Source organism: Rhinolophus hipposideros (assembly GCF_964194185.1).
Source record: "Rhinolophus hipposideros genome assembly, chromosome: 23".
NCBI classification, from domain to species: Eukaryota; Metazoa; Chordata; class Mammalia; order Chiroptera; family Rhinolophidae; genus Rhinolophus; species Rhinolophus hipposideros.
In genome coordinates, this window is record NC_138069.1 from 45,376,622 (window position 1) to 45,400,450 (window position 23,829).

At 59.0% G+C, this 23,829-nt stretch overlaps 1 protein-coding gene across 3 annotated transcripts in view; it reads left to right on the forward strand.

Annotated features, from left to right (window-relative positions):
• PRKAR1B (protein kinase cAMP-dependent type I regulatory subunit beta) overlaps window positions 1-20,642 on the forward strand; it is a 78,783-nt gene extending 58,141 nt beyond the window's left edge. For all 3 annotated transcript variants that reach the window (XM_081036055.1, XM_081036057.1, XM_081036056.1), the window contains exons 9-11: window positions 4,378-4,499; window positions 18,529-18,610; window positions 18,988-20,642. In XM_081036055.1, coding sequence (XP_080892181.1) covers window positions 4,378-4,499; window positions 18,529-18,610; window positions 18,988-19,160 — 377 coding nt within the window. In that variant the 3' untranslated portion in view covers window positions 19,161-20,642. The remainder of the gene's footprint in view (window positions 1-4,377; window positions 4,500-18,528; window positions 18,611-18,987) is intronic.
• Window positions 20,643-23,829: the final 3,187 nt, after the last annotated feature.

The following is a 23,829-nucleotide window of genomic DNA, read 5'->3' on the forward strand; positions in this document are numbered from 1 at the left end:
CTGGGGGGGGGGCAGGGGGCAGGGTCAGCGCCTGGGCTGCAGATTGGGCAGCCATGCGACTCCCACGGCTGCTCCTGGGGTGGCATGCCCCTGCCTGCGAGCAGTGGGCCTGCATGGACAGGCGGTTTGTCAGCACTGCAGCAGATGGGCTCTGCCTGTCCCCATTCCCCAGGGAGACGTGGGCAGGGCTCACTGCCTCCCTTCAAACTGAAAGCCAGAAGGGAGGGGGTCTGCCCCCAAACCCCATGTTAGGCTTGGACACGCTGGAAAGAAATGTTACGGCCACGGGTGCAAGAACTACCGGCAGAAAAGAACCCAGCCAGGAAGGAGGCCTGTCCACGGAAACAGAAAACAAATCCCAGTGTGGAATTTATTAAGAACAGAAAAGTACAGCACAGAGAATCTAGTCAGAAACGTTGTAACAAGTCTGGTCAGTGGTATTGTAACGACTGTGCGACTGTGCGTGGTGCCGGGTGGCTGCTGGGCTGATGGGGCATCACCACATAAATTACGTCAATGTCGAACCACTGCGCTACACCCCCGAAACTAATATGAAATAATATTGAACTGTAACTGAAAAAAATAATTTAAAAAAACGAGGTAACTATATGTTAAATAAGACATAATCTTCAAAATGTATCATATTTTTAAAAAGCAAGATAAACATTTAAAAAAAAGAACACAAAGTCGATACCACAGGAGAATAGAGGGCAGAAGATAAAACGATGATGTGAAATTAGAAGGGATGCGGAAGAGCCAGGCCCAGGACAAATAAGACTTGAATCTTGGCGACGAGTTCAGGATCGTAGCAACAGAGCAGACACAGCCGGTGGTCCTCGTTCTAATCTTAGAGAGAGTTTCTTATCAGGGTGTAAAGGGACATGGACAGGGGTGTTCACTGCAGCAGTTTTCACAGCAGTGACACGGGGGGACGACATAGCCTGCCGCTTCCGGAAGGAGACGTGCCTGGCATGCTTGTGACGAGTTTTCACGGCCACCACAGTGAGCGCACCACCGCTCCACGCACAGGTCTCAGGGACGGAAGACAGACGTGTTGCTGTCTGCGTGTGCAGAATCTTGGCGACCCGATGTTTGTGAGGCTGTCACGTGGCAAAGGTGTAAGACCTTTTCACATCAATTTTTTCCAAGTTAAAAAAAAAAAGCAAATAATAGGACTAGACTGAAAATGGAATTAGTGACATGTAGGAACAGTGCGAAGCCCCTGCGGGAGGCAGGGGGACGTGACACGGAAGCAGCCAAAGGAGAGGTGGCAGCGGGTGGCCAGGTCTCCCGTGGAGGGCAGTCACAGACCCAGGGAGGACGCGGTTGCAGTGGGACATCCTTCCCGACGAGGGCCGGGCCTGAGAATTGGCACCTCCTGCTCCCACAGGGCTGCGGAGGCAGAGCAAGTGCCCTGGTCGAGCTTCACCCAGAAACTAGACTTCAGGCCTCCAGGGAGAAGGGTCGTTGGGCAGCCTGAGCCCGGAGAGCAGTGGCCGTGGGCGCTCAGGGAGGACGGCCCGGGCCCCACGCAGCACCGGCCACAGCCGGCCTTCCTGGTTTCCGGTTCAGAGGAGCAGCGCTCGACAGGCAGTTGGCTCACAAATTTCACAAGAAATCTGGGATGGAGGCTGGACACATGTTGGGGACCTGGTGACAGGCAGCCGCTCCAGCTCGTGCCACACAGGCCAGCAGAGCTGTGGTGACGCAGACACGGCAGGAGGGAGGCGGAGCCAACTCTGCCTCGTGTCCACAGGGTCAGCTGTCCCCAAAATTCAGTGTGTCGGTTAAGCCGGATGACGTGGCCCATTCTTTACTCCCTCTGACCCAATGCGGCATTCCATACAGTTCAATGTCCATAAAGACCAAGTCAATGTCTTTCTCACAATCTTTTTTAGAGGACTCTTTCTTAAGACTGTCTTGTGGTGAAAAAACATTCACCAAAAATTCAATTTCACTTCGTTTATTTTTTCTTCTATTAAAGTCAAGCAAAATAAAATGCAAGGCTTTCTGTTGAAAACAGCTTATGTGGGACCCCCTCCGAATAAGGTATTTCTGCTTATCCTCCCATCGCTGTCTGTTAGGACCTGTGACTGGGTGGCGTGCACAGGACGTCGGCCATGCTTCTTCTGGGCTATTTAGTGCCTTCCAAACTCTTTACACTTTGCTGTATTTCTTGAGTTCTTTGTAATGAGTATGAGCAAGTTTACCAAAGACAACAGAGTGGGTATTAAGACAAAGTCAATGAAAGAACGGAATCACCCCGTCTGTCCAAAGCAACCTCGCAGGGGCCTGAGCCTGAGGACTGCCCAGGGCCATCCTGACCCCGCGTGGCCACACGGGCGCTCGGCCCCTAGGGCGCTCACCCTTGTGTGGACCCTTCCAGAAGCTGGCGCCTCACCTTAGGTGTGTGTGTGGCCACGTGTCGGTGCCTCAGCCCCTTCCTGGGAGCCCACGTCCTCGCTGAAACCCTTCTCTGAAATGATGAGAGAAGCCCACGATTTTCTTATTGTAGTGAAAGCACACAGAACATTTACCTTTAAGATTCAGGGGCATTTAGTCTGGTCAGTGCTGTGCCCCCATCACCACTGTCTGGTTCCGGAAGTCTGCTGCCTGCCTCCCTGGAGGTGCCTGTTCTGGACGTGGCGCAAAAATGGAATCACACACGGTGGCATTTTGCGTCTGGCTTCTTTCTGGTGATTCTCTCCTCACATATTTGGCAAAACAAATAGTTGGCACCTCTTGGATTTGTTTCCAAGACTTTTTAGGGGCCAAGGGGAGGGATATTTTAGCTGCATGAAAAATCCCAAACCCGGGGCCTTTGCAGCCCAACTTCGTTCCCTTTGAGCTGGAGTGGGCGGGGTGCCCCAACTCTAGTGCCACCAGGTACCCATGGGGCACCTTCCCGCGTGTCTGCTCGCTCACCCACCCCCTCCCGCTGGGCACTTACAAGCTCTGGTCAGCCTTCCGTCTGCAGACTTTGAGTCACACGATTGCCCCCGTGCCCCTGTCTTCTCCATGGTCGTTGGGAGGAAGGATGAGACTCTGGTCCCTTTGCTGCTCAGTCACCATTAGCTTCACAAAATCTTCCGAAAGTGGCCGGTGCTGGCGTGGGTGGGCAGCAGGCTTTGTCTTGGCCACCTGCCCTCAGACCCCGGCCCCTGTGGAACGTGGGCACGGGACCACACCGTGCCCCTGAGATTCCAGCTTCTCACCAACGTGCAGGGCTGGGCTGCTGCTGTGGGTGTGGGACTGTGCTTGCTCCAGTTCCCATGGAGCTGGGGACCCTCCCCTCCTGTGCTCCCACACCTAGCTTTGGGGGTCACCTGCCTGGCTGTGTCCCACCTGGAGCTGCCATCTGTGAGCTGCTTTGGGGACACCTGCCCACATCTGGTCTGCGTGCCTGCCACAGCATGCGTGAGACCCCTTAGAGCTTTTTCACATAAAGGGCAGCCCGCCAGCATCCGGAATTTTCCAGCACAGGGATTCCGAGTGCACTGAAAATGCCCCGAGCACGTCTGTGCCTCAGGAGTTGTCTCAGGGCCAACAAACAACCGCAACCTTCAGTTTCTCCTGACACTTCTCCCCACACACGTGTGCTGCTGGCACGCTAAGCTGCTACGTATCTTGGCTTTCAGACCTCCGAACATTACAGGTTTCAAATATAACAAAAAAACCTGCAGATCAGGTATGTGGAGACGAACTTCCGAGCTGCAATGACTTGTAAAACTATGTGCCTCTTATCACCCTGTAAGGACACCATGAACAAAGGCTGCCAGTCTGCACCACCTGCCTCAGACACAAACTGTAACTTCACACAAGTTACCTGCGTGTGTCAGGTCACAGGTGCTTGTAGAAGCGGGGGCCTGTGCGGGAGGGATGGCCCGCGTTCTGAATCACTGAGCCATGTCTGTCCACTGCAGACTTTTCTAGAAAGCTGGTGAAGCCAGTGTGCTTGGAGCAGCTTCTCCTTCCCTCCACGGCAGCACCCACCCCTCTGCGCACCCGCCCCCCCCCCCCAAGACTACTCGCAAGCTTGGCCTTTGCCACGTGCAGCACTGGCAGGAGTTTTAAAGCAGAGAAGCCCCGGCTCCTAACCAAGATCTAGAATCAAGGCGTTGCTTTATATTTTTAGCAGCTGACCTACATCAGCAGCATCTGATAACTGTAAGCCAGGAGAGTCTCTTTGGCCAGACAGTAGTTAGTCGGGCCCTGAGTGCCCGGCCCCCCCAGCACCGAGTCCTGCTTTCCCCTCTGGTCTCTTCTGTCATCGTCGCCGCCACAGGGCGGGCAGGGTTGGTGTTTCCTGAGATGCCCATCTGGGGGGATGTGCGCTGGCCGTGTGCTCACTCTGTGCCGTCTCCTGTCCCCTTCCAGAGTCCCTGGAGAAGTGGGAGCGCCTGACGGTGGCCGACGCCCTGGAGACCGTCCAGTTTGAAGATGGAGAGAAGATAGTCGTTCAGGGGCAGCCTGGGGACGAGTTCTTCATCATCACAGAGGTCAGTCCTGCTCCCTCACCCTGAAGGGCGCTGCCTGGGGACGAAGCGTCCTCCTGCTCCCCCAGCTGCCTTACGGGCTCCTGAGGAATCTGGTGGCCCGCGTCCCCCACACCAGCCTCAGCCGCGGCGTGCGGGCCGGCCTCGCACATCGCCTGGTGTGTCCTCCTGAGAACGGGCCAGTGCGGCTCTGGTCGGTGGTGGCGCCCACACACGGCCTGGGCGTGACCTGCAGCTGGAGTTTCACAGTCAGTGTCCGGGAGGCGCACAAACTCAGGGCGTGTGGGGACTTGCCGTGTTATCACTTACAATGGCACGTGAACCTGCAATGATCTCACAATAAAAGTTTAATTTTAAAATATGGCGCCAGGTTTCTCAAGTGGCCACGCATGAGTCCCTTTTCCCATCTTTGAGGGCTGGTGACAGCTGGCTCTGAGGCTGCAAATGGTGGCGGCCACGCCCAGCCTGTCAGTGATCCGGGCGAACAGCTGTTGTGGCCAGAGTGTCCCCCAACCCAGGGCTGGCCCCGCCCAGGTCCCCAGAGAAAACGCCCCATGCAGGGGTCCAGGAGTGAGCGAGTGGCCTGGCTGTGTGGCCTCCTGATTGCGCCATGCCCGGAGCACATGGCTCGTTCGGCATATTTCCTGCTTCTCTGGTCCTCAAGGACGGGAAGAATCGCGTGTCCGGCACGGCTTTGCTGTCGGAGCCAGGGGCCTCCAGCGCGGCAGACCGGTGGCCACTTGTACTGTTCTTGCAGCCAGGCACCTGTCCTTGGCACGGCCGCGCGAGAGAGAATGCATAGCTGTGCTCTCTCCATGAAACGTTAGCGACACATAAAATCCAGGATGTGAAATGTAGATGTCATTTGTGACTTCAGTCTGGGCTTCTGCAGATGCCCTGCCCGGAGGGTGTGGTCAGACCTCACCTTTCCACGGGGAGCATGACAGCAGGAGGGGGCGGATGGCTGCGGGGGCACCTGGGGCCCCGGGGCGGGTCCTGACCTCAACCGGAGCTGCAGGGCCTGCATTTGGTCAGCTCCTGCGCCTCCCAGCACGGAGCCTGGGACAGACAAGCGCAGGGCGAGTGCATGTAAACGAATGGGGGGGGCACACGCGCGAGCAGTGACGGACGCGTTCCCACCAGGCTTCCCAGAGGCTGCGTTCCCCTTTGTGAAGGGCTTTCCCCTCCCCCAAGGGAGAGCCCCTCAGGAACTGTCGTCAGAGTGGGAGACTCGTGCAGCAGCAGTATTTCTTACGAAGGAAAAAGAAGACGGAATAAAGCCGCAGCGAGTTGCGATTCTGGTCAGTGTAGACCAGGTGCCCACCCAGCATTTTGAGACCCAAATGTGGCTGTGACCTCAGAACCAGCCTCCCGAGACCCGCCCAGACCTGTTCTCCTACCTGCTGGTGATGTAAAGGTGACAACTGCCTCAGGGCATGTCCGGGCTTTGGCCCACTGAGCTTTGAGGGGACGGTGGCCTGAGGCCAGCGCCTGCCTCCTGCTGCAGGTCAGGAAACAGGCTGCAGTCTTTGTGCTTTCCAGAGGACTTTTGGGAGACAGTGAGCTGTGTGCTTCCATGCTGCTAAGGCGCTATGGGACGAGAGGTGGGTGACGTCTCCTGCTGTGCAGGCGCTGGTGGCCACACTGACCCTGTGGGCTGACCGGGGGACCCTTGGCCACAGGCTCCACATTACTCTGCTGACCTCGGTGTCCTGCCCTCCAGGTGCCACATAACCATCTCTGACTTGTCCCTTGTCTGCCACCAGGAAAGTCACTTTGGACAAGACACCCTCTCCGGGTGTCTGTAAGCCTGGCATTTTCCAGTTGAAAATAGTGGGTGCTGAGACGGTGAGAAGTTCCCTCAGCCATCCTGCCCCCAAATGGGCTGGATGGAAGGCGGCTGCAGTCCCCTCCTAGAATCTGGGCTTCTGTTCTTGCCTGGGCAAGAGGACGTGGCAGCCACGACGAGGGGTGTCCAGGCTGGGTCACCACCTCTCGGACCCCGTCCTCCTTGGAGCCCAGCGACCATGCTCTGAGATGCTCCCAGAACGTGGCCCATCTCCAGCGGCACCGAGCTCCCAGCTCCGTGTTGAACATCCAGCCCCAGCCACCAGCGGCCACAGACAGACCCCAAGTGAGAGCCGCCAGCTGCAGCAGCCAACCCCCAGGCCTGGGACCGAGCCACAGCTGTCCTGGGATTGCTCACCGGCTCTCACCACTGACATAGCGCGCGGTGGCCCCCCCACCCCGGCACAAGGTGGGTGGCAGCCCCGGTGCTCCGCTGGGAGGAGGCAGACCCTCTGCTGCCCAGGCTCTCCATCTTCCTGGCACCTACTCGCACAGCCCGGCCCAGAGGCAAGCTTGCGTTGGCCTGCACAGCGGTTTGTTTAAGTATTTGAATAAATGGCCAATATTTGAAAATCAGGGTACTCCACGTACAACTCTGGATCTCTCACCTCTCTTGAGACATGTGGTGTCGGGCCACTTAGACTGACACGGCCCCCGGGCTGACAGAGCTGCCCGCTCGCCGGGGTCCCCACCCGCCCCTGTGCCCGTGGGGCCGGCTTTGAGCTGCAGCCTCGGCCTGATGGTCTTGAAGCCGAGGGAACAGGCAGCCGGTCGGTGCAGACGATTGTGCATTGTGTTGTGCAGCCCACGGTCTCCTCCCGCTGGGTCCAAGGCCACGGCAGAAGAATCGTAAGAATGTGTGTGAGAGGCACAGGCCGGCAGGGTCCTCACAGAAAGCACCGCAAAGGAGAAGGACATTGCCAAGGTCACGTACGTAAGCAGCCGCGATGGCGGGACCTGGCGTTTCTGAGCTTAGGATGTGGCAGGTGTTGTCTGAACCCCGACGTCCATGTAATCTGACCACTCGCCTGTGAGAGAGGCCCGGTCAGCGTTCCTCCATCTCCAGGGAGAGCAGCCAAGAGGGCTGTTCCTTTGCCCAAGGACACGGCCACCAAGTGCCGGGGCCGGGAGTCAGCCCCGCGTCTCACTCCTGCTTCCCAGCGGCTCTGGGTGTGCTGGGCGTTCACGGGTGTGTGCGTGTTGTGTTTGCACATGCAAGTGTGCACACGTGTGCGTGTGTGTACTTCACGCCTGCCATTCTAGAGCAGCACAAACAGGGTGAGCGATGCTTCCTGAGTTTCACACGCCTTCCCCTCTGGCTAACACCATATTGCGCGTCCTGCTGGCTTGGGGACCTGGTGTCGCTACTGCTCGTCCGGTCAGGCCGTTAAAGCCATCTTTATGGTTGTCACCGAGGGTGCACCTGGCACCACGGCCATGTGCGATTTCTTTTTATTCATTGTTTTTCCTGTTCAGTGCCCGTTGACTTACAGTATTGTTTCAGTGTAGGTGACAGCATAGTGACTACAGGTTTGTGTGTGTAGGGAGTAGTTCCCTGCACGTTGAGGCGCCTGGACCACATGGTCCTGAAGGCCACTTTTTTGGGTTTCGAGCCACTGACCCTTGAGGGTGCACTGGCTCCATGAAGAGGGGGTCTGGGCCGGGCGTGACCCCCTGTTCTCCGGGAGCCCCTGCTGCCGCCATCCTCACAAGCCGATTGCTGAGAGCGCCTGGTTAGCCTCTCGGTGACGTGAGCAACACCGGCCCTGGACAGACGCGGCTCTGTGGCAGGCGTGTGCACCCCGACCCCCGTGACCGATGCCTACGGTGTGCGGGGCGGCGGGTTCACGTCCAGGCTCTGGGTGGGTGTAGTTAACTCCACAGCGTTCTCCAGTGTGTCTGACGTGGTCTCCTCGGCAACTTGGATTGTTTCCCTTTTCTTCTGTGACCGACCAAATCTGATGAGTCGAGGGGGCACCCTCAGAACCACAATGCAGCCTCAAGCCACAGCTTCCCATGTGGCCAGGCGCAGCCCACGGGCCACCTGTGAAACAGACTCGCAAGGCCAGCCCTGTTCTCTTGGTGCTGCCTGACGGCGGCGGCTGTGAGGCTGTGGCCGGCCTGGAGACATGACCCGCAAGGGCTGCCCATCACACGGGGCCACTGCCGCCCGGTGTGTCTGAATGACAAGCAGGAGGCGTTAGTGTCACCGTGTATGTTTTAAGGCTGGCACGCCCCATCCGGGGCCAACGTGGGTTCCATACTTCTGACCTCAGTGCCAACCTGATGCCCTGTATGTCAGTACATGGGGAGGAGTGGGGGCGCCTTACGCCCTGCAGAGACTGCAGAAAGCGTGGCGGCACGAGGGCCACTCTGGTTCAAGGTTTCTTTTAAAAAGCCAACTGTGCCCCTGTACGTTTTAATACTCAATTCAACCCAAGCACTTGGGATGCTCATGAATTCAGCTGGCCCCAGGTTACCTGCTGTGACAGTTAAGTTTACGGGTCAACATGGCCAGCCCACCGACCCAGGTGTGTCTGTGCAGGGGTTTCCCAGATGTTTTGGACTTTGAGTGAATTTCCCTCCCCACGGTGTGGGTGGGCCTTGCACAAGCAGTGAAAGGTTTTCCTCAACAGAAGGACGACTGAGGTTCCCCCCTGGAAAGAGGGCTTCTGCCTGCAGACGGCCTTGGGACTGAGTCCCGTCCACTCCGTCCCACCAGCCCCCACCCCCTGCAGGTTTTGGACTTGCAGCCCCTGTTGTGGGGGCCGTTTCTAACCCCCCTCCAGACCCCCATCCACTGCTTCTGCTTCTCTGCAGAATCCTGACTGATACACCGCCCCCTAATGCTTCCGGAATAGTCAGGCTGCCGAGCGGGTGGGTGTGCGGGGCCCTGCCTGCGGGAGAGCGGTGTGCCGCCCAGGGCACAGGCAGCTCTCTCGGTCTGGGCACTGGGCTCGGGGCTGCATGTGCTGGCGCCTCCGTGACGACACAGGCTCGGGCCTGTCTTTTCTCTTTTCCTCGAAGCCATGAATGGAGAAGACATATCGGGCCTTCGGGACCAGGCCGTCCTCTCCTCCTGCGGGGACGGGCCGAGTGTCCCTGCGTGTTTTGGCGGTGCTCGTCATGTCGCTTCTCCCCTGAGGCGATCTCTCAAGCACACGGTGTTGTGACCTTTGCCTTGGCCGGGCAGACATACTTCTGCTTGAGGCCTCATTTCGGGGAGTGAGATTGTGGAGCTCCCCCTTCGACCCTTTCTCACTGCACCCCACCTTCTACAGGGGGTCTCCCTCTGTCCCCTCTGCTTTCCCTTGGGTGGACGTCAGCGGGGAGCCCGCTCGTGCCCTGTGCAACTCTGCTGGGAGATGTGGTGGTTCTGGGAGCTGGTTCCCCTCCCCGCCCAACCCCCCAGTGTGGAGCAGCCTGGTGGGGGCAGCCCCTGCCCGCGGGGACTCCTGCACACAGGGAGAGGGCGTCTGGCGACAGAATGTGTCCAGGACCCACCAGATTCTGTGAGGCGTGCAGCGTGCCCGTCTGTTCAGAGCCCATCAGAACAGACGTCAGGACCACACTGGCCAGGAAACCTTGGGAGGAGGGATGGGCAGCTGGGTGGGGGGACGCAGGTCTGCGTCTCAGTCCCCTCTGCTGCGCTCCTCCCTGTGGCCTGTGTGGCCCATTTCTGTGCCCATCAGAACCTCCACGTGGCCTGGGGGCAGCTGGGCCCTGCGAGCTGGTTCCCACAGAATCTGAGAGTGCGGTTCCAGCTGGGAGGCGTCACCACGGAAACGCTAGATTGGGTTTATGTTCTCCCAACAAGGATGTGAGTGTCCACAACAACATATTTTGGACCCGCCTTTGTCCCGGGAACTGTCCCTCTCATCACAGGCCTGCGGCTCCCCCCTCAGCCGTCAGAAGTGGGGGGTTCCCAATGCACATTGTCACCATCGTGTCAGCAACTTTTAGGCAGGAGAACACCCGGCCCCCAGGCACGTGTCCCCCCTTTGCTCAGAGTCATTTGGGACTCAGCACCTGCCACGGCCCCACTGTGCACTACTGCGGGGTGGGGAGTGATGGCAGCCATGGGTGGTTTGGTGTTTTTTTGCATAAGATGGAAATCGTCTGATCCACTTTCCAGAGACTCACCTGGGTCCCAGGTGGGGAAGGGGCCAGGCCAAAGCAGAAAGGCAGGGCCCCCGATGTGGACCCAGGAGGGAACAGGCACTGTCCTGACAGATGGGGAGACGTGGGTGGGCAGCTGGGGCTGAGCATTGACGGATGCATGGAAGTTTTCCAGGTGGAGGTGGGAGGGCAGGGCACCCCGGTGTGGTGGGAGCCGCGCAGACCTGGGCGGGAGGGGCGCCGGCTGCACCCAGCACCCTGGGCCTTGGGACGGGCGGTGTGGAAGTTTGCTCAACAATGACCTTAGTTTGCGTTGTGACCCGTACGGCAGGTGCACCTCGCCCGCTGGCACCAGCTTCTCCCGTGAGCTAGATGGGCTTCTCGCACTGCCCCTGTGGAGCCTCCTGGAGGCCTGAGGGTTTGCTCCTGTCCTCGGGCCGCATGGCCTGCCAGGAGGTGCCAGGCCGCTCAGCATGTGCAAGGCTCAGGCCTGGTGCTGGGCTGTGCCCGGTAGTTGCTGTGGGGTTTGCATGGCGGGTGCCAGGCCCTCCGATGCAGGAGCGCGTGGAGCGCAGTTCGCTGGCTGTGGGTCAGCGCCAAAGGCCAACAGTCTCGATCCAGCAAAAAAGCACCAACGTTCCGTCTGGGCCCAGCTGGGAGAAGTGCTTTTCCCGACTGCCTGGCCGGGCCAGGAGCCGCCCTGCGTCAGCCGTCTCCTGGCCAGGGCCCCCTGAGCTGGTGGGGTGGCCATGGCTCAGGGGCCACTGGCCGGGGGACATAGCAGCGTCCCCCAGGAGTTCTTTTTTTTAAGACTTTATTTTTTAGGGCCGATTCGGGTTCACAGTAAAATTGAGGGGAAGGTGCAGAGGTGCCCTATGTCCCCCACTCGACATGCACAGCCTCCCCACCGTCACCGTCCCCACCAGATGGGACATGGTCACAACGGATGAAGCTGCAGTGACAATTATCGCCCCGAGTTGCCAGGTGACATTAGGGTCACTCATGATGTTACACATTCTGGGGGGGTGAACAGATGTGAGTGACGTGTGTCCACATGATGTCACACGGTGGGGACACTGCCCTAAGCACCCTCTGTGCTCCCCATATTCACCCCTCCCTCCTCTAGGCTCTGACAACTCCTGACCTTGTACTGTCCCCACAGTCCTGCCTTTTCCAGATGCCACAGAGTTGGAATCACACAGCATGTAGCCTCTCAGAGGGGCACCTTTCACTTAGCAATATGCCTGTAAGGTCCCCCCGTGTCTTTTCAAGGCTGACAGCTCATTTCTCTTTATCACTGAATAATACTTCTTCGTCTGAATGGACCAGTTTGCTTATCCATCACCCACTGAAGGCACCTCAGTAGTTTCCAAGTTTGGGCAGTGACGAAGAAAGCTGCTGTAAACATCCGTGTGCGGGTTTCGTGTGGACATGTGTTTGCAGCTCCTTTGGGTAAATTCCAGGGAACGAGACCGCTGAGTCTCAGAGGGTCTGAGCTCACTCACGCCTGCTGTCTGCTTACTGTCTGGGTGCCCCCCGCACCTCTGGAGAGGCCGCTTGCTCCTAACTTCCCAGCCTATGTCCAGGGCGTTCTGATGTCCACTGAGGGTCACAGGAGATTGAGGGTCACAGGGGCTCCAGGCTCTTAGCCGTGTTTCTTCTCATCAAAGGATGGCCTTGTCATCTGGGGACTGGGAGGCAGCCTGCCCCTCTGAGACCTCTGCTATAGGCCCCCAGGCCTGTGCACGCCTGGCCACCCTTTCTGTGGGTGGACGTGGGCAGATGAGGATGAGGACGGGTCTGACTGCAGCTGAGTTGGGTGCTGATGGGCTCTGCAGTGACCCCATTGCAGGGTCACTGACCCCCACACATGGTGTCTCTTGTTGCCTTTCCAATGAAGCGCATTCGTGGGACTCGGATTCCTCAGCTTCTGTTCCCCTAGAACCTTCCATGGATGAGTCCCCGAGGTGGCAGGACCCAGTGGCTGGTGCCCACAGCCGGCGCAGAGCTCAAGGCTTCTGTGTTTTGAGATGAGAGCCTTAAAATTTTTTTTTAATTATGCAAGTAAAATGTCATTTGCTGGGATAAGACCAGTGACATGGGAGTCTCTCCAGAAAAGGGTAGAGCCACCCGCTCCATCCCTGACACTCTGAATCCCTCGGGTGGCTTCTTTCTGACTTTTTTTTTTATTAGTGAAAGAAGCGTAAAAGTATAACACATTCCCCCGAAGTGTGAAAGACACTGCCCCCAGCCCACAGAGGCCGGCGGAGGCCTGTGTTCCCATTTTCCCCGAGTCAGGGTCCTGCTTCTGGTGGCGCAGGTGGCGCAGACACAGATACGGGACCTGCCGGACCCGAGGCCCTGCTGTTGCCCAACAATTCCTGGCACCACAGGGTGTGCCAAGGCCATTGTCACAGGACGGATGTTTGGCCAGGAAATCCTAACAGATGCACTGTTCTGGGTGACCCAATTCACAGGGGTGTCAGCACCCCCACCCCCCACCAGCCAGGACCAAGACCAACCCCAGGCGTCATTGGCCTCGGTGGGGTTGGCTGCTGGGGGGCTCAGGGAAAGCTCCTGGTGGGGGGCTTGCAATGAGGTCACTGTGCCATGAGCACTTCAGGACAGAGGCAGGAGGGGCGTGGGGTGTCGCGGGGCCTTTCCCTGGACAGACGGGAGCCCCAGGCATGACCCCTAAGGGCAGCCTGCCCTGTGAGACTGCAAGGATGGGCAGAGGGCCAGTTGGGGTTGCAATAAATAGCCAGGCCCTTTTAAAAATGATTTCTATGTTTTTAATTGTGGTCAAACGTACATAACAATGTGTTTAACCATTTTAAGTGGACGGCTCAGTGGATTGCAGCCCATCCACAGGAGTTGTACGTCCGCCACCACTGTCTGTCCCCGTAACTCTTTCCCAAACTGAGACTCTGTCCCCATGGAACACTCCTTCTCCACCCCTCCCCCACCCCCGGCACCGCCATCTACTTCCTGTTTCCGTGAATCTGACTTTGTATGAGGGGATCACACAGTGTGTCCTTTGTGACTGGCTGGTTTCGTCAGCACAGCGTCCTCAGGGCCGTCCACACTGAAGCAGGTGTCAGAATCTCCTTCCTTTTCAAGGCTGAGTAATACCCCACTGGAATACGATCTGCGTTGTGTTTGTCCACACAAGCCCCCTTTTTGATCTGCTAGTAACATCGGTGACGACAAACATGAACACGTCTGAGTATCGCCCTGTGTCACCGTTTCCATATGGAGCCCATTTGACCCTGAGCCCCTGAGGCGGTGACCATTACCCTCCCAGTTCACTCATGAGAAAATGCAGCGAGAAGAAGTGCCCCAGAATCCAGAGAACACCAGCCCCTTGGTCGTCATGCCGCGGACAGTGTCCCAGCAGTGCCACGCCCGTCATGTCACCTGAATCTGGCCAGAACCTGGGAGGTCAGGACAAGTGGTGTTTTATTTGACAGTGGGGAAACTGAGGCTGGGAGAAGCGAAGGTCCGTGTCCACAGCCACTCGGCAGGGCCAGGGCTGAGGTCCCGCCTGGCAGTGCCCACGGTGCCCAGGCAGCATGGTGATGCCAGACCCAGGAACCCTGTCCATCTGCCGTGTGCTGCAGACACTTCAGAACTGCCCTTGACGGCCAGACCAATTTTAAACAGCAATCCAGGCGAGATAAAAATCAATCAATTTGCCAGCTGTGGGTTTCTTGCAGCTCTCGCTCAGCCACTGCAGTCAGGGCAGTGCCTTTGAGCTGTCTAAGCCTGGGACTTGCCCGAAGCAGGAGGAGGGGTGCCCGAGAAGGCGGATGCCCTGCTTGGCCTCGGGCCTGGCAGTGGGAGTGACATGCCCAGCTCTGCAGGAGCAGCCTTGTCCTGGGGGCCCAGGGGAGAGCAGCTGGCCAAGCTACACCTGCTGTCATCGTCCTCCTTTGGGTCTGAGGGACAAACCAGAAGCAAGACCAGGATTGGTGTTGGCTTCCCAGCTTCCAGAACAGTCTGCTGGGGGAGACACACACCTGACCCCCGTGGAGCCCCCAGGCCCTGCTCCCCCATCTCGCCCAGAGGGGAGCCTGTCCCCGCCCACAGCAGCCCCTGGCACGTCCCCGCGGCGAGCCCTGTCTGGTCCCAGAGAGAGCCTGCACAGTCCCTGGGTTGCAGGGGCTCCCCCGTGCAGCAGGGCCTCTGCTGCCTGGCATCCTGGTGCCACCTGTTCCCATCCTCCGGGCCCTGGCGCCAGAGCCATGCCACTTGTGTTGTTTTCCCACGGAAGCGCAGTTTGAATCCTCGCCAAGGCCCGACCTCATGGATGGTCCATTAAACGCTGGCACGAAAACGGCCTCAGGCTGCTCACCAACCAAGTGTGATTTTGCAGTTGTTCTGAGGATAGTTTGTGGCCCAGAGCATGTGACTGGTGTGCACAGCAGCGGTGGTGGGGACAGTGCAGCCCCCAAAGCAAACAAACGAGAGGCAGCTCCACTGGGCCCCAAACATGGAGCCACCACGGAGCCGGTTGGAGAAGTGCCACGTCTGGGACAGAGTGAGCTGGGGAGGGGCTTCCACGGGATGAAGCGCTTTGTCACCCCAATTGAGTCTCAAAATGTACACACGCAGCTCATTTATTCAGAAGTCACAGTTACCTGGGAGGTGTTTGTAAGCCCAGGCTGTTTAATATGCGTGTGCGTGTGGTGTGCATGTGTGTCACGCGTGTGGAGTCTGCTTCTGCTTCAATACAGAAAGACACTGGCAGACGATGCGTTCACGTGAGACGTAAAGGCGAGGTGGGTACAGACTTAGCTTTGCAGGTTCTGAGCGGTGTCTCGGGTGGGACTTTGTCGTGAGCACTGCAGCCCTGGGAACCACCACTTCGTGTCCCATTGCTCTGCAAGTTGACTCTAGCATCTGTGTCCTCATGACAATCGGTCACGTCTGACGTGCGCGGGACTGTTTCTGAGGCAGTGTCATGGCCTCACCCAGCCTGTCAGGTGGATGGGTGTCGCACCCATTTTGCAGCTCAGGACACGGAAGCTCGGGCGGGAGAGCAGGACTCTGGCTCAGCTTGGGAGACCGTGGGGAGGTGCCGTGCAGACTGCGACAGGCCCCCCTCGTCTGTGTCACTGTCAGGTTTTCTGTCCTGTCACGAGGACGCCTCTGGTCGGAGCTGCTGCGTCCTCAGCACCTTTCCAGCACCTGCTTCCTTGCATTCATCTTTTCAGTTGCCTTTTAATTTATGGAAAGTTATACCAGTTTTCACTGTGATATTAAGTTGCTTTTAAAATGGACTTAATAAGTTCTTCCTTTTCTAGACCTTCATTTAATGGGGTCCAAGTGCGTGCTCATTTGTGTGGCCTGTCACCCCAGGGTCGGTCTTGGCTCAGGGTCCAGCCTTTCTGCCCCGTGAAGTCCTGACTGTCCTGTGTGTGCAAGTGGCTGTTTCCAGCCTGGGCTGTGACGAGCGGCAGGCCGCGCAGGGATGCTGACTCTCATGCCCAGTGGGCATCGTCTGAGGCCACGGCACCTGCCAGGGCTGTGCCAGGAGCGGGGGACCAGCCACTGCCCTCAGCTCCTGTTGGAACTGACTGTGTCCGTTGCCCACCAGGCCGTTGACTCCAGGCCAGCAGCTGGTGCCCGCCTGGCTCTCCACTGTCATGCCAGCCCTGGGCAACGCCTAGCACTGGCGAGTAAGGGAAGCCTGGCCTACGCAGATGTGTGGAAAGCCCTGGTGAGGCCGGTGGCACTCGTCTGTGGACACCATCTCGCCCACCTCTGTCCCCTGAGTGACCCAGTCAGGGACCCCTCTGCCCAAGGCCTCCCTCGGGCTCAGTGCCAGGCTAGGGCCGTGCCAGGGAACGAAGGTCCCAGGGACCCCTCCCCTGTGAGCCCTCCCCACGTGCCCTGGATTGCTTGCTTCTCATCAAAGTCACACTTCCCCATTTGAGAAAATGAGACAGTCGATTTTGGTTTTTGATTTTGTGGAAAAAAATTTAAAAACCTGAAGTCAATAGGAAAACGGGTTGTTTCTAATCCTGCCAGTAGCAACCTTCTTCTCATGACCTCGCAGGCCACTTCTGTGGGTAATGACCTGCTTTATTTTTAGAGTTGGGTTAGAATCAGTAAGTGAGAAATTGGAGGGATATGGTGTGGAGTTTCAGCGAGTGTATTTTTCCAGCCGCCAGAATTCCAGCTCACAGTCAGTCCCCTGAGGATGTCTGTGCTGTCTCCACGGCCGTCTGGGACACGCAGCGAGGACAGGAGGCTCATTTCCACGACTGGGGGTGGTTTCGCCGTCCTGGAAATTCGGGGCACGTGGTGGTCACGCCTGCTGCCTGTGTCATGGGGACTTGGTTCTGCCATCGGGCTCGGTGTTGTGCTGATGTCCAGCAGGCAGAGTGGTCTTGTCGGGGATGGGGCGTCAGGGGGACAGCCTGAGGCCCTGGAACAAGGAGCCCCGCAGCAGTGCGGCTGAGAGAGCGAGACTTGATGAGCGGTGGGCCTGGCTCTGTCCCGCACGTCATACGACTGGGCTGCCTGCCTCGGTAGCCGTCAGCCACCTCTAGTCGGGTTTCCCGTTGTTTGGGGCTCAAGTGTCTGGCCACACGGTTCAGCCAGGGGCTCTGCTGAGTGAGTGTGTGAAGCAGGGAGCTCGGGGCTTCTGCCAGAGGACAGCATCCCAGGGCCAAGTGGAAACTTGTCTGAAACGGGAAGAAAGGCATGTAAATTATGTCCGTCATCAATAAAAAGGTGGAAGATAGGAGGTCGGTGGTTAGGGGCATCACGCCTGTCCCTGCGGCTCTCGTTTCCAGAGGGCCTGGTCTCTCCTGGGGAAAGCGCGGCTGGGTGACCGTGAGTCCTCCACTGTGACCAGGACCCTGCTCCTCTCTGGCACTCAGGGAGGGACATGTGCCCTCCAGCCTGAGGGAGCACGCCCTGTCTGCCCAATGGTGACACTCAGCTTGGAGGAGCCCTTACTGTTTACACGTCCTGCTCCATCCATCAGCGACTCCACAAACACCCTGGATGGCCAGAGCGGGCCAGCTGGGGGAACCCAAGGGGGCACCAACGGGGTCTCCTGACCTGTGTCTCCCAGACCGTGGCGCGGTGGGTATTACACATTAACCCGGCTCGGTGAGCTGAGCCCACCCTGAAGCAAGATCACGCTCGCTGGTGCCAAAAGGGCAGCGGGAGGCTGAGTGGCTGAGGCCCTGGGTGCCTGGGGGGCAGGTGGAGCCGGTTTCACAGCAGCGCCCCCCACCCCCACCCCTCCATGTCCTCCGCTGTGAAGTGGACTCGGCAGCCGGAAAAGGCGGGATGCAGAGAGCTGTGACCCATCTGGGAGGCACTTGCGACAAGCCGCGTGGGGACTCAGCTGCTGAGGGCCGATGGTCGACAGCAGGGAGGTGTGGCCGTTTATAAGGCCTCGCTCTTCATCTTCACGTCAGCTGAGGTGACAGAAAGGGCCCTGCCAGGGCAATGTACAGTCTCGGGCCCCCAAGCAAGGGACTTGCCCCAGTTACACGACAAGCAAGGGGGCCTGTGGTTGGAGCCCCCTGGAAACCAATGTCCCCCCCGCCCCCCGGACATGCATGCTCCAGGCTGTCCGGCTGCCATCCCACCACCGAGAGTGGAGACTTCTGTGTGTCACGCATTCTGGGCTCTGCCCCGTCCCCACAGCCTGCAGTTAATCATTGATTCGGGCAAGGTCTGCAGATGCCCCCCTGTTGGGCTTGGGAGGGGCCACATCGCTTGGGGTGTGTGACCCTGAGACCCGCTCTCCGCTCTCCAGTGCTGGACGCGCTCCCAGTCCTTGAGAGCCCGCCAAGGTCGGCTGGGAGCAGCTAGATTCTCCCTGCTGCCACCCACCGGCACGCGAGCTTCCACCCAGGACAACGGAGCGGGGAGGATGGTGGGCTCCGTGACCCTACGCCCTCCATCCACAAGGGGAAAAATGGGGATTCAGTTTTAGGGGGGCACGTGGAAGGGAGCCAGCAGGAGGGGCATTCGGGCAGTGCCCCCTCACGGGGAGCCCCCTCGTGGGTGACCTCACGTGTCCCCTTGGTATTTGCAGGGCACGGCCTCCGTCCTCCAGCGCCGGTCCCCCAACGAGGAGTACATGGAGGTCGGGCGCCTCGGGCCCTCCGACTACTTCGGTGAGTGGGGGCCTCTCCCGCACGCGCACGCGGCCGGGCCACCTTTCTTGGCTCCCTGCAGGGGCCCAAGGAAGGGGCGGCCGAGCCTGGCACGCGGCCTCCACTGAGCCCTGGGTCCTGGAGTGCGGCTGCCCCAAGGAGGGCAGGACCTCCCTGCTGCACCCGGGTCACAGACAGGGTGCTAAATTTGAACGTCATTTTGACAAGGAGTGGCGTTTGTGTGAATGTCCCCAACACCTCACACTTACACCAAACGTCTGCTCGGTTCATTGGACTCAGGGCTGAGTGAGTGTCCTGGGGTTTGGCTGCTTTCCCCTAAATCTGGCCGTCCTGCCCCCAGGCCAGGCCCCTGACCGGCCTCTCTGCCTCACCCCCAGGGGAGATCGCGCTGCTGCTGAACCGGCCCAGGGCGGCCACGGTGGTGGCCCGGGGGCCCCTCAAGTGTGTCAAGCTGGACCGGCCCCGCTTCGAACGCGTGCTGGGCCCCTGCTCCGACATCCTCAAGAGGACCATCCAGCGTTACAACGGCTTCATCTCCCTGACCGTCTGAGCCGCCCGCCGCCCGCCCGGCCTGTGTGCTGGCTGCTCCTGTGTCCCTGAGGCCGTGCAGTGGGGGCTGCTATCCCAGCAGCTGGGGCCTGCCCCTCCCTCCGTTCTCACATTTGGAGTTAAATAGTCACATGTGCATTTCAACACAAAGGGGCAAAGGGAGGCCCAGGAGGCCCTGCTCACCCCTCCGCACCCCCCTCTCCCCTGCTTCCCTCCATCCCCTTGGGCTCCTTTCAGGGCACTGCTCCCTCTGCCCAAGTCTTCTGGGGGACAACAGCGTTTGCCCACCCCCACGGCTGAGGGGCCAGACTAGGGGAGCCCAGGTGGCCCTGTCCGTGGGCTGGCTGGGTCCTGCTGGAGCCAAGGGAAGGATGAGGGCCACACACTCTGTCACCTCCTCTCTGGAGGCCGGCCAGGCAGCGGCCCAGACCCAGGGCTCTGGGATGTCAGGGCCCCAGGTCTGGAGTCTAACGTGGGGTGGGGGTGTCCAAGGGGGTGTCCCACGGGCCCTCCCTCACACGGCCCTGTGGAAGGTGCCAGGCTTGGGAGAGCCTCCGGACGACAAGCCGATCGTGGCCTCAGAGAGGAGCAAGTCCCTAGTCAGGCCCTGACTCCAGCTTCAGTTGACCCTGCATGGCTTACAGTCCCTGTCGGGTGGTCAGTGTTGGGGACACTGGCCAGTTTGCCAGACAGAGTCCCCCCATCCTCCTCACTGGGCCGAGACGCCCAGGACAGGAAGGGGGTGCCGTGTGAGGCTGGAGCTCCCCGAGACCCTGTGAGTGCTGTTCTCTTGGGGTTGGGTGACCCGCTTCTGGGAGGCCTGGTGAGGGACGGCATGGAGGAGGGATTCTGGCACCAGAGTCCCCTGTGTGTCACCCTCCGGCACACGTGTCTCCCTTGAGCAGGCGGCCTGCGCCCCATACACCCAAGTCGTCTGTCAGTTGAATCCCGTCCAAGTACCTTCAATCCAATGACCAGTGGGCTTGGGCCACGTGGTAGCTTCTGGTGACCTGAAGTCGTGCCCTTGACCCGAGCTGGAACCTGCCTGGGTTGCTGCCTGGGCAGGGGACCTCTGCGGCCTGTGGATGCTTCTGTGATGTGTACCCCCCCATTTATCGTGATGATCTCAGTGCTGCATGTGCCATTAAATGGGCAATGAAGTGCCTCCCGACTTGGCATTGTGATCTGAAAGTGTTCATGGAAGGTTTTTCTCTTTTGCTTTTATTGTGGCAAAATATTCATGACATAAAAGTTACCATTGCCACCATTTGTAAGTGTCCATTTCAGGGGCATTAGGCATTCATACTGCCATGGCCACCATCGTCCCAAACTGAAATTCTGTCCCCGTTAAACTCTCACTGCCCCTCTCCCCAGCCCCTGCACGGGCCGTCTGTGCAGAAACTCATTTACTAATAGATTTTGTTTAACCCCGTCCAAAATATTCCCGTTTCAACAAGTTGTCAATACAGAAATGGTTAATGAGAGATGTTACGCTTTTCTGGTACCCAGTCGTAGAACTCATGCCTTTCATGTCATGTGATTTTGTCATATGCAAATCAGGCTCATCTCAATGTGCACATGTCAGGCGCTCAGTGACATGTGGCTGATGGCCACCCAGGTGACAGTGTGGCTCTGCTTTGTGTGGACCTCAGCACAGCACCTCGTGGGCCTGGAAGGGCTGCTCTTGCTGCAGGTCAGTCTGGTTGCTGCTCCGTGGCCATGTCTGTGCCTGAGATGCTGAGCACAGCCGACACGGAGGGATCCCGAGGGGATCTGGGAGCCGCCCAGCGGGCACCTGGTGTGTGTTGAGCTGAGGGAGTGATGGGGACAAAGGCTGAGGGCCAACAGTTCCCCAGGAGGAAGCATGGGGCAAGTGTCGAGTGACGGGCTTCAGGGACGCGGCGCTGGGACTGGAGCCGAGTCTCTCCTTTCTCTTCCTGCAAACTGACCACCCAGTCTCTGTGGCTGAAATCAACACACTTGTGATCTCACAGTTTCTGGGAGTCAGGATCCGGGCAGCTCAGCTGGCGGGTGCTGGCTCGGGTTCCTGGCGAGGCTGCGTCATCTGAAGGCTCGACTGGGGCTGGAGGCTCCACTTCCTGCTGGCGCCCGTGGCTGTTGGCGGGAGGCGTCAGTTCCCCACCCCCGGGCGTCTCCTGGGGCTTCATCACCCCAGGCGTCTGGCTTCCCCCCAGTGGCAGAGGCTGAGTGACCTGATGACCTCATCCAGAATCTGCACCGTCTTTTGCCGCGTTCTTTTCATTACAAGCAAGTCACCAAGTCCAGCCCACACTTGGGAAGGGATCTGAGCCGTGTCCTCTGAAGGGAGGGTGTCAGAGAATTGGGACAGCCCCCGAGGCTGGTGGTCTGCTGGATCAGACTGCCTGAGCTGCCTCTGGCGTCCGAGTGCGTCCGATGCCATGACACAGTGGACAGTAACCATCGCAGCTGACGGGGCGTGAGTTCAGCTATGAGGTCCCCTTTCACAGATGAGAAGCTAGAGGCTGACGGCAATGGCTGCTGCTGGCTGCTGTCCACCATCCAGGCCCCCTCACCCGCAGCGGCTGCCCGGAGCCCTCCCAGGCCTGTGCCCACCCCTTCCCGCTGTCCCCAGTGGCTAGATCCTGGAGTGGGTGTGGGACCAAACTGGACCACAGAGAAGCAGCCCTGCAGGCACATTTCAGACTCTGCCCTCCAGACTTTGAGCCAGTTTGTGGCATTTTGTTACAGTGGCCTCAGGAAACTTGTACAGAGGCCCCACTGGCATCTGAAGCCAACTCTGCCCATCTCGATGCCAGTTTCGACCACCTCCCTCTGCTGCTTAGAGCTCGGGGCTTCCTCTCCTGGGGGCCCTGGCTGCTTCTGGGTGCGGGCAGGGCACCCTCCTTGGAGGGAGGGCTCTGGTCCCCTACTGCCTGCCTGGCTGGGGCTGGTGGGACTGTGGCTGCCTGCTGCCCGCTGGGGGAGGCCGTGGGCCGGAGCGGCACCCTCCCCAGCTGGGCACCAGGCAGGCACAGACCCGGTCTTGTGGGGCTGGTGAAAGCGTCTTTCTTGTGTGTGCCTGAGACTACAAGCTGGGTGATTGTTGCCGCCCCATTATGGCCCCCAGGGTGGTGCCAGGGGCACTGTGTGGGACGCACGCCTGGAAGCCCCATTCCTCTCGGTGGCTCTGGGGGGCCTGACGTGGACACCCCCATCCCGAGAGCTTCTGGGAAGTGTGGGGTGTGGCTGGGGCAGCCTCATTCGCTGAACCCCTGGAGGGCCGCTGGGCTGCTCACTCACCTGTGGGCCCAATAAATACTTGAATAAATGATGTGAATGAACTGGGGGTTGGAGGGAAATTTGGGGAAATTCAGGCTCCATCTTCCACAGATCAAAACAAAGGGAAACTGACCAAAGGCTCACACCTCTTACAAAACTGAACTCAGAACAGCCCGCGGTTAAATTGTTCTTAGACTTGACTCTCAAAGTATAATCCAGAAAAGGACAACTGGGTAATTTGGAATTCCTGGTAATTAAAATGTTTGCCTAGCAAAGGACAAGAAGATGAAAACTGGGGGAAATATTGTCAAACCATGTGTCCCACAAAGACTCACATCTGCAAAGACAAAGACTTCTCAAAACTCAACACAGCAAACGACGGCATGAGGACCCGGCAGGCCTGGTGCTGAGAGGACACAAAGGTGGCAAAGCACCAGCACGGGCAAAGCCTCAGCGGGAGCCGTGGGGCGGACGCGAGTCACCCCCAGGGAGATGCCAGCACACCTATCACAGTGGCTGAGATACATGAAAAATGGTGACAACACCCAGTGCTGGCGAGGACACAGCGTAATGGGACACTCCCACGGGCTGGCGGGAGTGCAGAACAGCAGAGGCGGGAAAAGAGAGTTTCTTTAAAAAAGAAAACTGAATTAAACACGCAGCCGCCATCTGACAGCCACTACAACCAGACACTTGTCCCAAGACACACTCACACGAAACCTGTACGTGAGGGTTCTGGCCGCTTCACCCAGGGAGCCCCAAGCTGGAGACGACCCAGACATCCTTCACTGGGAGGAGCAGCAAGCGTGGCCCCCCACGCCCAGGATGCTGCTCGGCCGGCCGGGAAAAGGGACCGGCTATTGACGCACGGCAGCCTGGTGGCCTCCCGGGGCATGTGCTGCACGAGAAGCCTCCCCACACGGTTGCACGCTGTGTGATTCTGTGCACAGAACACCCTTGAAAGCACCAGTCCCAGAGAGGCGCGGGCTTGTGCGGAGGCACTGGCTGCCGGAAGACCGCCCCAGGCCCTGGCCTTGGTGGGTGACACGATCCTGACTTGATCAGGGTCAGGGTCCGATTACACGTCCACTAGAGCTTTGCAAGGTGTTCCGTGGAGGGAGCTGGGCAAAGGGCACCGGTCTGTTTTCCTTAAAAGGGAAGGAAAGCAGACAGGCTGGTGTCTAAGGGGGCAGGCCAGGCGGGTGGCCTGGGGGCACTGGCGGCCCAGCCCCAAAGAGTTAGAGACCACCCTGCTGGGGACAGTGGCCTGCATGCCAGGGCATTCATCCATTCATCCTTTGACCATGACTATGCCCTTTCACGCCCTGCCTGGCAGTGGGACTAGCCTGGCGCCCTCAGGGACACCACGGCCTGAGGGCTGGAACCGTGGCCAGAGGATTGGGAGGTGA